The 11,282-nt window shown below is 36.4% G+C and overlaps 1 protein-coding gene across 3 annotated transcripts; it reads right to left on the reverse strand.

Moving 5' to 3' along the window:
• Positions 1–4,394: 4,394 nt before the first annotated feature.
• On the reverse strand, positions 4,395–6,534 carry LOC125210867 (PLASMODESMATA CALLOSE-BINDING PROTEIN 2-like). Of its 3 annotated transcripts, none has more exons than XM_048110475.2 (4): positions 6,270–6,534; positions 5,689–5,928; positions 5,570–5,609; positions 4,395–4,950 (listed from the first exon to the last, which is right to left on the reverse strand). In XM_048110475.2, the coding sequence occupies exons 1-4, from the start codon at positions 6,322–6,324 to the stop codon at positions 4,674–4,676; spliced, it is 612 nt and encodes a 203-aa protein (XP_047966432.1). In that variant the 5' UTR covers positions 6,325–6,534; the 3' UTR covers positions 4,395–4,673. The 3 variants fall into 3 exon arrangements, with proteins under 3 accessions (XP_047966432.1, XP_047966435.1, XP_047966433.1); XM_048110478.2 differs by lacking the exon at positions 6,270–6,534 and adding an exon at positions 6,194–6,255; XM_048110476.2 differs by lacking the exon at positions 6,270–6,534 and adding an exon at positions 6,053–6,193.
• Between the last annotated feature and the right edge of the window lie 4,748 nt (positions 6,535–11,282).

Here is an 11,282-nt window from a genome sequence, read left to right on the forward strand (position 1 = left end):
CATCCACCTCCTCGTCCGCGAATAGAGCATAAAACTTCATAGTACACACACGCCCCCTTGAATACTTCTCCGGGAAATGCCAACATAAGTTCCTACGGGTCCTTTCATCTCGTTCGGCCTTAGATATCCGGAGAAGAGGCACACCCTCCCGAGGCTGCCCATGTGGAGGTGGGCGCTGTTGTTGGCCTGGCCCGGCTGGACTCGTCGTCGTTGGCGGAGTAGTGGTAGTAGTTGAGCGGGGGCGGTTGTCGTGGCCCGTCCATGGTGGCCGGGGGGGGGGGGTGTCTGTTTCGGTGCTGTTGTGAGCTTGTGGCAAGCTGCTGATCGTTGCGCCAAGTTGAATGTCTCAGCGAGCGTAGCGGGGCGACGAGTCAATAATTCATGCTTCATAGGGTCACGCAGCCCAGAGATAAATAAAGAGATAAGGGTATCCTCGCACACGTTTGCCGTTTTCTGCATCACCTCTTTGAACTCCGATCGGTAAGCCTCGACGGTGGTGGTCTGACGAAGTTCTGCAAGACATCCCACATGATCAACATATAATTCTGGGTCAAAACGGTTCTTAACCGCCATAAAAAACTGATCCCAAGATTTGTGGCTGCAGTTGTCCTCCCAGAAGGTCAACCAACTAGATGTCGGGTGATCGAACAAGTAGGACATCAAATAGACCCGATCACTCAATAGAGTGTAATAGTGATTGTAGTACCATTGAATTTTACGAATCCACTCCGATGCGTTGGTGTCGTCGAACCGGGGCGCCTCCGGTTCAACCCTCGGGAGTTGCTCGGCCTCGATTCCATCCGGGGTAACGAGAATCGATGGAGGGAGTTTCCATCTTGGTGGAGGCCCCAGGTCGTCGGGTATAACCGGTTTGCGCCGGTGGTTGGCGTCCAGCAAGAGAGTTATACCCTCCTCGAGTATCTTGTTCGTTACTTCTTATCGGCGTGTGAACGACTCAAGGTTGAACTGGTTGTGGTTAAACTTCTTATCGTACCCGGCATAACGAATCTTCAAATCAAAGAGCAATTGTGTAAGTTCCTCGTTGGAGTACACGGTTGTGGGTGTTTCGGTCTCGCCCGACGTCTCTGTGTCGATCTCCGGCATGATGGCGATGGGCGAGGGTCGGTGGAGAAAGAGAGCTCAATGAAGCACCAGATGATAGGCTTCGAATCCTATCTTAGGAGTTTGAGTACCTGTTTTGAGAATGAAAATAATGAACATAACAAAAGTGGTGGAAGAGAGTAGGGTTTTTCATGAGAAAAGAGTTTTATTTCTTATTCTCGATGATTTTGACTCTCTAATGGATCCTATAATATATAGGATCGCAACCCTGCTTGATTCGACTCTACGATTCGGGAAAGAATCAAGAAGAAAACCCGAAAAGATTAAATAAAATAACTCTAAACAATGGAATGTCTTAATATGGAAAAAACGTAACTAACTAACCATAAAAAAGATTAATTCCAAACTTCATGGAGATATGAAATCTCTGTACTTCGCTGGTCTGGATCTCACTCTTTGTGGCCTCTCCTTCCTTGCCGTTTCACGCTTCCTTCCTCTGCTCTTGCGTCCCTTGTCTTCCACGTCGCTCACCGTGTGGCTCGGTCCTGGTTCGTTGGTCTGAATGTCTGCTGTCTCGGGGTCTCTATCACAATGCCTATATAGATTGTGATTAACTATATTATATCTACAAAGAACCAACATCGCTACCTACTATGTATGCCATTCGCAACTAGTCTACTATGCAGAAGAATTAGGCTTGTTTGTTTCTTATATTCAAATATTTGAGATACGTCTTACAAATGCATAAGCAAATAAATGCGATAAAACTACCTCTTCTCGCCTTTAATTGGTTAAAAGTGGATTATAGAAGCAATTTTAATCGTGCATCCTGCTCGAAACATGTTTTCTAGTATACCTATCTTAAAAAATAATTCTCTTAACGATATTTTATTTCGTTGTCTTTTAACATAAGCTAGATAAGAGACACGACAAATGGAGTGTTTTTGTCAAAGTTATTCCTCTATGTAAAATTAAGTACATGAAAGGTAAATAAATGTTGCAACTGATGTATTTTCTCGTAAGCATGCTTTAGCTATACTTTGTGACGATGTGCTTGATTATTTTACCTTTTGCTTAGGGAAATAGTGAGCTCAAAATGATGTCGAAGACCATGTTTAGCATTTCATAGTAAGTGTGTTTTATTTATGCAATTGTGTTTAGCAGTTCACAATATGCAAGTGTGTTTAGCAGTCCATAGTATGCAATTGTGTTTAATTTGAGGTAAATGTGTTTAATTTATGTAAAAGTGTTTAATTTATGTCAGTGTATTTAACATTATGAAGGTGTGTTTAATTTTAGGGATATTGGCATCTAATATCACAAAACTTTCGAAAAGTTGGGGTTTTTCTCACGAACTTTAAATTTGGCAAATAATATCATGAACTTTACCCGTGTTTGTTTTTTCCTACGAATGAAAAAATTTATGTTATTTTAATAGATTAAAGAACAATTTTGGAGGGTGTGCTTTAAGAAAAACTATCTTCAAAAATTAAAAAACTTGAAACTTTCAAAATTGTTGTCGAGAAATTACGAAAAAAAATCGGTATCACAATATTATTTGTGGGAATTTTTTCATTCGTGGGAAAAAACAAACACGGGGTAAAGTTCGTGATATTATTTGCCAATTTTAAAGTTCGTGGGAAAAACTCAACTTTTTTAAAGTTCCGTGATATTAGATGCCAATATCCCTTAATTTTATTAACAGTTGAAAATTAGATGTGTTTAATTTTGTTAGTAGCTGAACATTTAATTTTGTCTTATTTATGCAAACTTTCATTATTTCCGAAATCACATAGCTACATGAAAAAAGCTTAAATCTTCGAAACTTATCAGATTTCGAACTCTGACACTCAAATTTACAATTTCTTAAAAATTTCTGAACGCAACAAATTTACAGGAGAGAATTTTGATGTGATTTTGTTTTGAGAGCCCTAATTTGATTTGTGTGTTTGAGAGAGGTAGTTGACCGGAAGGGTAAGAGATCCTCTTTCTTCACCATTATTTTTCTTTTATCTAAATAAATTATTAAATATTTTGTGATTTGAATTATTCATTTTGTGATTTGGGCCGCTTAGGAATTATTTCTCTTTTGGGCCACGTTTTTTTATTGATGTGGGTTGTGAGATGGGCTTTTTGATTTAATTCATTTTGGGCCAAATAAATTGGATAGTGGCACTATTGGTCAATAAAATGTCTTGAGCCCAAATTAAAATTCTTCTGCTCACGGATCATCTACTAAGAGTGTCCACTATAGTTGGCCGGGTCAAGCCACAAAACGTGGCCAAGCCATAAAATCGTGGCCGGGCCACCAACGCCCATGTTTTACACTATAGTGGACATGCCCAAGCCACCAAATAATTTATTTTTTTCATTTTATGTATATTTTAATTAAAAATGGGTATATTTATAGAATTTGTGTAGGAATGAGGTAAAAAAATGTGTATACTTATAGAATTAAAAAAAAAAAAAAAATCAGAAAATATGGAGAGCCGTGGCCCGTGGCCGCTGCAATAGGAGAGCCACGGTTGGGCCACGATCGTGGCGCTCTCGTGGGCACCCCCGGCCGCGGCTGCCCATCCATGTCACTATGGGAGCCGCGGCTCGCGGCTTTGGCGTGGCCCGGCCGTGGCTCCCCTATAGTGGATGCTCTAATCCCTCCGTCCCAGATAGTTTATCTCACTTTGACTGGACACGAGTTTAAAAAAAAGTAATGAAAAGTAAGTTGAAAAAGTTAGTGGAATGAGGGTCCTACTTTTATATATTAGTTTTATAATAAAATGTGAGTAGGAATGAATTAGTGGAATATGAGGTCCACTACAAAAAATGGTAAAAAGTGAAATGAGACAAATTATGTGGGACGAGCCGAAATAGAAAAATGGGCCAAACTATCTGGGGCGGAGGGAGTATTATTTTTTCGTTGATTGGTTTTCCATGCAAGAAAGGAGAAATTTATTAATTTTAATTCCTAAGCTAATTTATCTAATTTATTTTATGGAACGGAGAGAGTACAATCAAACTTACCCATCTTCCTATGATTACCTACAACACAATTATAAGTAAATAAATAAGGTACTCCCTCTGTGAATTGTTATCCAGTTTTGTCAATTTGGTTTGTCCACAAAATAGATCTTACTTTCCACTAACTCATTACACTCATATTTTGTTATAAAACTAATACTATGTAGACCTATATTGTACTAACTTTTTCCACTTATTTTTCATCACATTTCTTAAAATCCGTGTTGAGTCAAACATAGATAATATTTCGAGGATGGAGGTTATAGCTCACAAGACTATCTAGTAATAGTACTCCTATTGATGAAGCATGTAACTAGAGTATCAAAATCGTAATAAAATTTGAAAAAGATAATAAAGCATCATATTCGGGTCCCTAATCTAAGATTGTATACACAAAAATGTAAACAGGTGAGAGACCACATTCTACCCCAACAAAACAGCCACAATAGCAGCATCAGATTCCCCAACCCTTCCTTTTTCAAAGAAAACAAAAAACACAAAAGGAGAATCACTTTGTTTGTGTAGTCGATGTCGGACCGTCCGTTTCTCCACCTCTCAGGCCCGGAGAATCTTGCACAACTCAAGGGTTCTCATCACATCGTTGGGCAAAAGAGGGCAGATATGAAGATCACTGCAGCAGCAAGCATGAAAGTGCTGCTTCGATACGCAAAAAGCTTGACACCAGCATTGTCAAATCCAGCTCCCGTCCCCGTTGGTGCAAGGCCAAAACCAGGAGTCATGGGCGACCCAGGGACACCACTCCCGCCTGGGAAAGTGCTGCCTACTGTGGTTGGAGAGGCCGGAGGTGGTAGAGTGGTTGAAGTTCCTCCGGTGGCAGGGGTGGTCGATGGAGTAGCGCCACCAGCATTGCTGCACAATGATTGAAGACGATCGAGATATTGAACACGAAACACATAAACAACAGTGAAAAAATGAAATGCGAAAAGCGTTTGGAACGATATTCGGATCTATAAAGCCCTTTCTACACTACAAAAATGCCAATATTATCAACATAAATCCGACAAACAAGCCGGCATCTACACCGATCAGTTTCACATCTACAACTCTACTAAGTATACTCATATTTATCACAAAGAACTACTCCCTCCCTCCGTCCCATAGAAATAGGCCGAATTTCCTTTTTCGTCCGTCCCAACAAATATTCCATATCCATTTATGACGACTTTTTCCCCTTCTAATTTTCTCTTTATGGGCCCCACCATCCACTACATTATTTCAACTACTTTTTCTCCTTCTCTACTTACTTTACTAATTACGCATTAAAACCCGTGTCATCCCAATTAGCCTATGTCCATGGGACAGAGGGAGTAATTAATAATCCTCCATCTCAACAAGGGCACATTAACTCACTCCTCACCTTAATCAATCAAGAAAATCACTAATCAAATGACAACAACTTCAAATCAAACTAGAGCTTCAAATTCAAGATTCATAACCAACAGTGGTGCTTGGAAGAAAGGGGAATTACCTAGCACCAGAAGGATAGACACATGATGAAGATGATACACCTGTAAATTGGTTAGAAACAGAGAGGGTCAGCATTTGAAGCATGGAAAATCAATTAAAAAAAAATGTTAAGGTAATTACTAGGAGGATTAGAAGTGACAGTTGCAGTCCCTCCAAAATCACAGCTCATTGGAGCATTTCCCTTCTTCTGATAATAGCTATTCACAGCATAACTGCAGTGATCCTTAACAGTGTTAGGGTTATAGCAAGCCCCATTTTGTTGAATTGCTGCACAATCAGCTCCATTTCCACAAGCATAGTCTATATTTTTCTGAAGAACACTGTCACTTAGACCACTGTTGCACACACAGTAACTTGCATCTGTACAAATACAGATGATGTAAGAAATAGCAGCAATATTCAGACATTCTTGAATAGAACTCAGCAAATCATTCCAAGAAATTTAGATAGGAAAAGAGGATAAAGATCAAAACTTTTCACAAACCCATTCTTTTTCGCAGTTTAAGACATGCATATCAGATAAGAAAACAGCCCCAATATTCAGGCATTCTTGAATAGAACTCAACAAAGCATTCCAAGAAATATAGATAGGAAAAAAGGAAAAAGATCAAAACTTTTCACAAACCCATTTTTTATTTTCTTCCTTTTCTTAGTTTAAGACAAGCATAGTACTAGAAAATTGCAAGAAAACAAGGCTTCACCTGAATAGCCAGCCAAGGCTAAGATGAACACTAAACCAACCGCGAAAACAGCCATGATTAGCTCAGTATTCTCGAGAAATTATGAGAAAAGGATGGATTAACCTTCACTTCTACTCAAGCTGGTTGGTGAAATTATGAGAGAGAGGGAAAAAGTGCAAATGAAAGAGTATATTGAGGGTAATGGAGATTTCTAGACAAAGGGAGGTGAGTTTTGACGGTGGAGGTATGTATGTACAGAAATTTGTATATCTGTTTCAACTTTATATAGTGGTGAAAAAGTGATTCTGGGGTTTTAATTGATTTGCAGTGATGAATTCATTCTTAATCTTAATGAATATGAGTTTGTACAGTATCACATGTGTGATGTGTTTCTGGTTTTCCATCCAACGGTCATTTACCCATGTGGGCTGTTCTTGTTCAACTTTGCCCAATCTATTACTCCATCCGTTTCAAGATAAGTAACCATAAACTTTTCGGTACGATATTTAAGTAAATGGAGTTTTATTAATAAAATGGAATGTGAATAAAGTATAGAGAAAAAGTAAGAGAGGAAGTACCAAAAAGGAAATGAGTCACTTATCTTAGGATGTTTCGAAAAGGAATATGAGTCACTTATCTTGGGACGAAAGGAGTACTTTATAGTCTTTTAAAAATAAATCATATTTGTCATTTTAGAATATCTTTTAAAAATAGATAAATTCTATTTTAGGAAAAGAATTTTCTCTCTAATAAGATGGATTACATTTTCTATTAACAATACTATGATTACTTTTCTTTACCAATTGTATGTTAAAATCTTTGTCGTTTCTATCTATATTTTAGGGATGGAGAGAATACATTACTCGTACTCCTTCCATGTACCATAACATGTTATAAGTTAACACTGTTCGAATTTTATAAAGAAAATTGCATGAAAAAAGTTTGTCGAATGTATATTCCACTTTTATATACTTCTTGCATCCCATTAAATATGCAACATTTGCTTTACAACACGAGATTTTATGTAGTGTTGTTTTGTGAGTTAATGAAGAGAGAGTAAAGTAAGAGAGAAGAAAAAGTAGAGAGATTTTATTTCTATTTTTATAAATGTTTCATTTTTAATGCGACAAACCAAAAAGGAAAACGTTTCATTTCTAATGGGACAGAGGGAATATTAATTTTATAATAATATTATGAATGTATAAAGTTAGTGGAATATGGAATATGTTACTTAAAGTATTACTCCCTCCGTCCCACAAAAGATGTCACACTTGTGAGACGACACGAGATTTTAGGAGGTTTTGTTTTGTGTATTAAATAGAGAGAGAAAATATAATTTTTATATTCACGTAAGAGGGAACTTTTTCTAAAATTGGAAATGTTACATCTTTTGTGGACAAACTAAAAAAGAAAGTGTGACATCTTCTGTGGAACGGAGAGAGTAACATGATATGTATGTGTCACAAATATTGGCGAATAACTAAAAAGAAAATTAATAAAATAATGACAACAAAGAGCATTTACTTATATACTACTTCCTTTTTTCCTCTCTAAGTGAAGCATTTCTTATTTGGTACGGAGGTTTATGTATTGTTGTTTGTGAGTAAAGTAAAAAAGAATAAAGTGAAAGAGAGTGATGTTTCTATTTTTAAAATTGTATCAATTGTATCATTTAGAGTGAGATATTCCAAAAAGGAAAATATATCCCTTAGAGTGGGATGGAGGGAGTAAAAAATTGACATTTATATATGAAAATAGACCGATGGAATATCCGAACTTTATATCCTGGTTAATGATTCTTACCCTTTTTCCTTTTTGGTTGAATTTTGGAAAATTGTTAGTTCATAAGTATACTTCACTGATCTGTTGAAGAGCCGATTCAATTATGGATTTCTTTTCTATATCTTTATCGGTTGAAGTTGACGTGACATCAGTATTTTAGTTAATAACATTATTTGTATTTATAAATAGTTAGGGTAAATTTTTTTTAACCATGATATTCATAACTTTGATAAAGAGTGTTTTAAATTTACACACATTGTTTATAGTATGTACCAGATGGTATTCAAATCCAAAAAAATCAGGTATTCAAATTCAAAATTTTAAAAGTATTTTATACGATATCCGACCTGTGTGTAAATTTGGGTACTTTATATCTGATGCAAGTACCCGAACCCGACTAATCGTATAATCACAAATCCAAAGTTATTAGTATGTTTTAGATTTGTTCTATTAATATCATAGAAATTGGCCCTTTAGGGTTTGCACGGATTTTAATGTGTACTTTGGTAAAGTAAGAAAGAAGGAGAAAAAGTAGTTGAAATTGTGTAGTGGATGGTGGGCCGATAAATGAAAAAGTAAAAAAGAAGGAGAAAACGGTCACCATAAATGGATATATGACTATTTCTATGGGACGGACGAAAAAAGGAAATATGGTCAATTTGTATGGAACGGAGGAAGTAAATTATATTGTGATGAGTACAAAAGTTACTACTCCTATTAAACTTCAATTTTAGTGCTTTAGTTTTTCCATTATTATGATACTACGATTATACATGAGTAATAGACATTTGACAATACTTATAGTCAAAATAAAGAAACTTTTGGGGTGTAGCGGCGTTGAATCGGAGTGGACGAAGGAAACTTATAGTTGAAAGCATAAGGTACAATAACATTGTTAATAGTATATTTCATATTTAATGGGACGGAGAGAGTAATAATTAAATTAAATCAAATCTTTATTAATTTATATATTCCCTCCATCCCACTTTAGGAGTCCCGGTTGAGTTCGGTACGAGTATTAAGAAATGTAAAGGAAAATTGGTGAAAAAAGATAGTGGAATGTGGGTCCTACCTTTTTATATGAGTTTTATAATAAAATGTGAGTGGAAAAAAGTTAGTAGAATGTATGGCCTAATACCATTTATGGAATATTCCATCCGGGACTCCTAAAGTGGGACACCCAAAAATGGTAAACCGGGACTCCTAAAGTGGGACGGAGGGAGTATTTCACATGCCCTTCTATAATCACCAATTAATATAATTTTTTCCTAAAAATGATAAATCGGGACTCCGTAAAATATTAGTCTCATTTGTGGACATCACATGTTTTAATGAAATATTAGTAAAGTAAGAGAGAAAGAGAAAAAATAGGTAAAGTAAGAGATATGTTGAATAAGTGAATCATGTGTGAGAAATATGAGAATATATAGGTAAATTAAAAGAGATAAACTTTCTATTTTTGAAATGAGAGTATTTTTGTGGACATTCCAGAATGACATAATGAAACTATTTTTCGTGGACCAATGATGTATTATTAATACTCTATCCATCCACGAAAAGTAGTCTCATTTTGTCATTTTGGGATGTCCACAAAAGATAGTCCCATTTCTAAAAGCGGAAAGTTTATATCACATACTTTACCTACTTTTTATCATCTCTCTAATATTTTATGCACTTTTTCATCACTCTCTCTTACTTTATCTATTTATTCTCCACGTCTCTCTTACTTTTACAATTTCTCATTAAAACTCGTATCAATGAACGAAGGGAGTCCAATAATCTAAGCAACACTTATGTATCTTACTAACTTTGCACTTACAGAAATAGGGGTGCACTATGTCAATAAGTGAAATCCTGTCAAATATCAAAGTAAATCTCAGCCCTTGGATCCTTAAATTGGATGGTTGTGATAATAATATCCGAGCTACATTATCACAGTAAAAGCGTAACAAGCTACATTATTAGACTACACAATCTACATTGTTCGACTAAAGCGCGTTACATTATTAGTCGAGCTACATTATTAGACGACACAATCTACATTATTAGATGACACGTGACATTAATCTAACATTTACATCACAAGATCCAATGACTGAGATTTGCTTTCATTTTTGACAGAATTTCACTTATTGACCTGATCACATCCCTACAGAAATATTTTGCATATATTAATAACATGGGCGTTTTGTCATTCTACATATTATATTTACTACATAATCTTAATGATTATCTTATTAACTAAACAACATCTTAAAAATACTATCTGCCCTAAAATTTTGTTTTATTGCATCATTTTCAAACTACTAGTACATGCAAATTTACAATTTTGACCCCTAAAACCGCAAAGCCCTAACAACGGTTTATACGCTTAGCTCATCACTGCATTTTGATCAAATCTTTCCGCAACAATAATGGCACCAATTCGATGTTTGGCAAGAACAATGCCGTCGATGCGTCGCCTCTCTAGGTTCGTCTCCGCCTCCTCTCACCTCCACCAGGAGCCTCTGCTGGCTGACGTTCCTTTGTTGCCTAAAAATAAGGACATTTTCTTTTCCGTCCTTTCCATAAAAATAGCACTTTTTAATTTATGAAAAGTTTTTCCCACCTCATGAGCCATACACATCAATTTATTTACAATTTAAAGGAAAGACTTCGCATCCCTTCACTAAATTCACGGCTAAATTCTATAAATAGGTGATTTTGGAAAACTACTTCCGTGGATAGGTGATTTTTTTTTTGTTTCTGTCAATGGGTGTTACGCATTCTATGAATGTGTGTTTGAATGCGCATTCTTAGAATGCGTAACTTAGGTGAATAAATAAATTCGCAGAAAACTAAAAGTAAATACGCATTCTAAGAATGCGTATCTAAAGTGAATAAAATTGTGGCAAATCAGAACAAAATCGCAGATGCCACTTCACTCCACTATCTTCTGGTCTCCGCTGCTTCTTCGCCGCCGCCGCTCCCGTCGATCTGCTGCCGCCGACGTTTCGTCGACCTAAATTTACAATTTTCACCATAAACTATAAATATATGCTAAATAAAGAAGAAAAGCATGTAACTTACCTTGAGGGAGAAACAATTAGACGAATTTGGACGATTTATGCAAGAATCGGATGACAATGTAGCATTCTTGGAAGGGTTTCGCGAGAAAGTGTAGTTCAGAAGCGGCGGCGTCTGCGATTCTGTTATGTGCTGCACCAATTTTATTCACGTTAGATACGCATTCTAAGAATGCGTATTTGAAAT

The sequence above is a fragment of the Salvia hispanica genome, chromosome 3 (genome assembly GCF_029641045.1).
Source record: "Salvia hispanica isolate PSC_SH4W2 chromosome 3, Shi_PSC_v1, whole genome shotgun sequence".
In the NCBI taxonomy this organism is placed as follows: domain Eukaryota; kingdom Viridiplantae; phylum Streptophyta; class Magnoliopsida; order Lamiales; family Lamiaceae; genus Salvia; species Salvia hispanica.

What these genes read in the sequence shown, in the direction of transcription:
- LOC125210867 (XM_048110475.2), bottom strand. Translation starts at nt 6,324, where the DNA reads ATGGCTGTTTTCGCGGTTGGTTTAGTGTTCATCTTAGCCTTGGCTGGC. An exon ending in AGCCTTGGCTGGCTATTCAG is followed by an intron (nt 5,929 to 6,269) that starts GTGAAGCCTTGT and finishes GTATTTGTACAG; the next exon opens with ATGCAAGTTACTGTGTGTGC. An exon ending in GTCTATCCTTCTGGTGCTAG is followed by an intron (nt 4,951 to 5,569) that starts GTAATTCCCCTT and finishes ATCATTGTGCAG; the next exon opens with CAATGCTGGTGGCGCTACTC.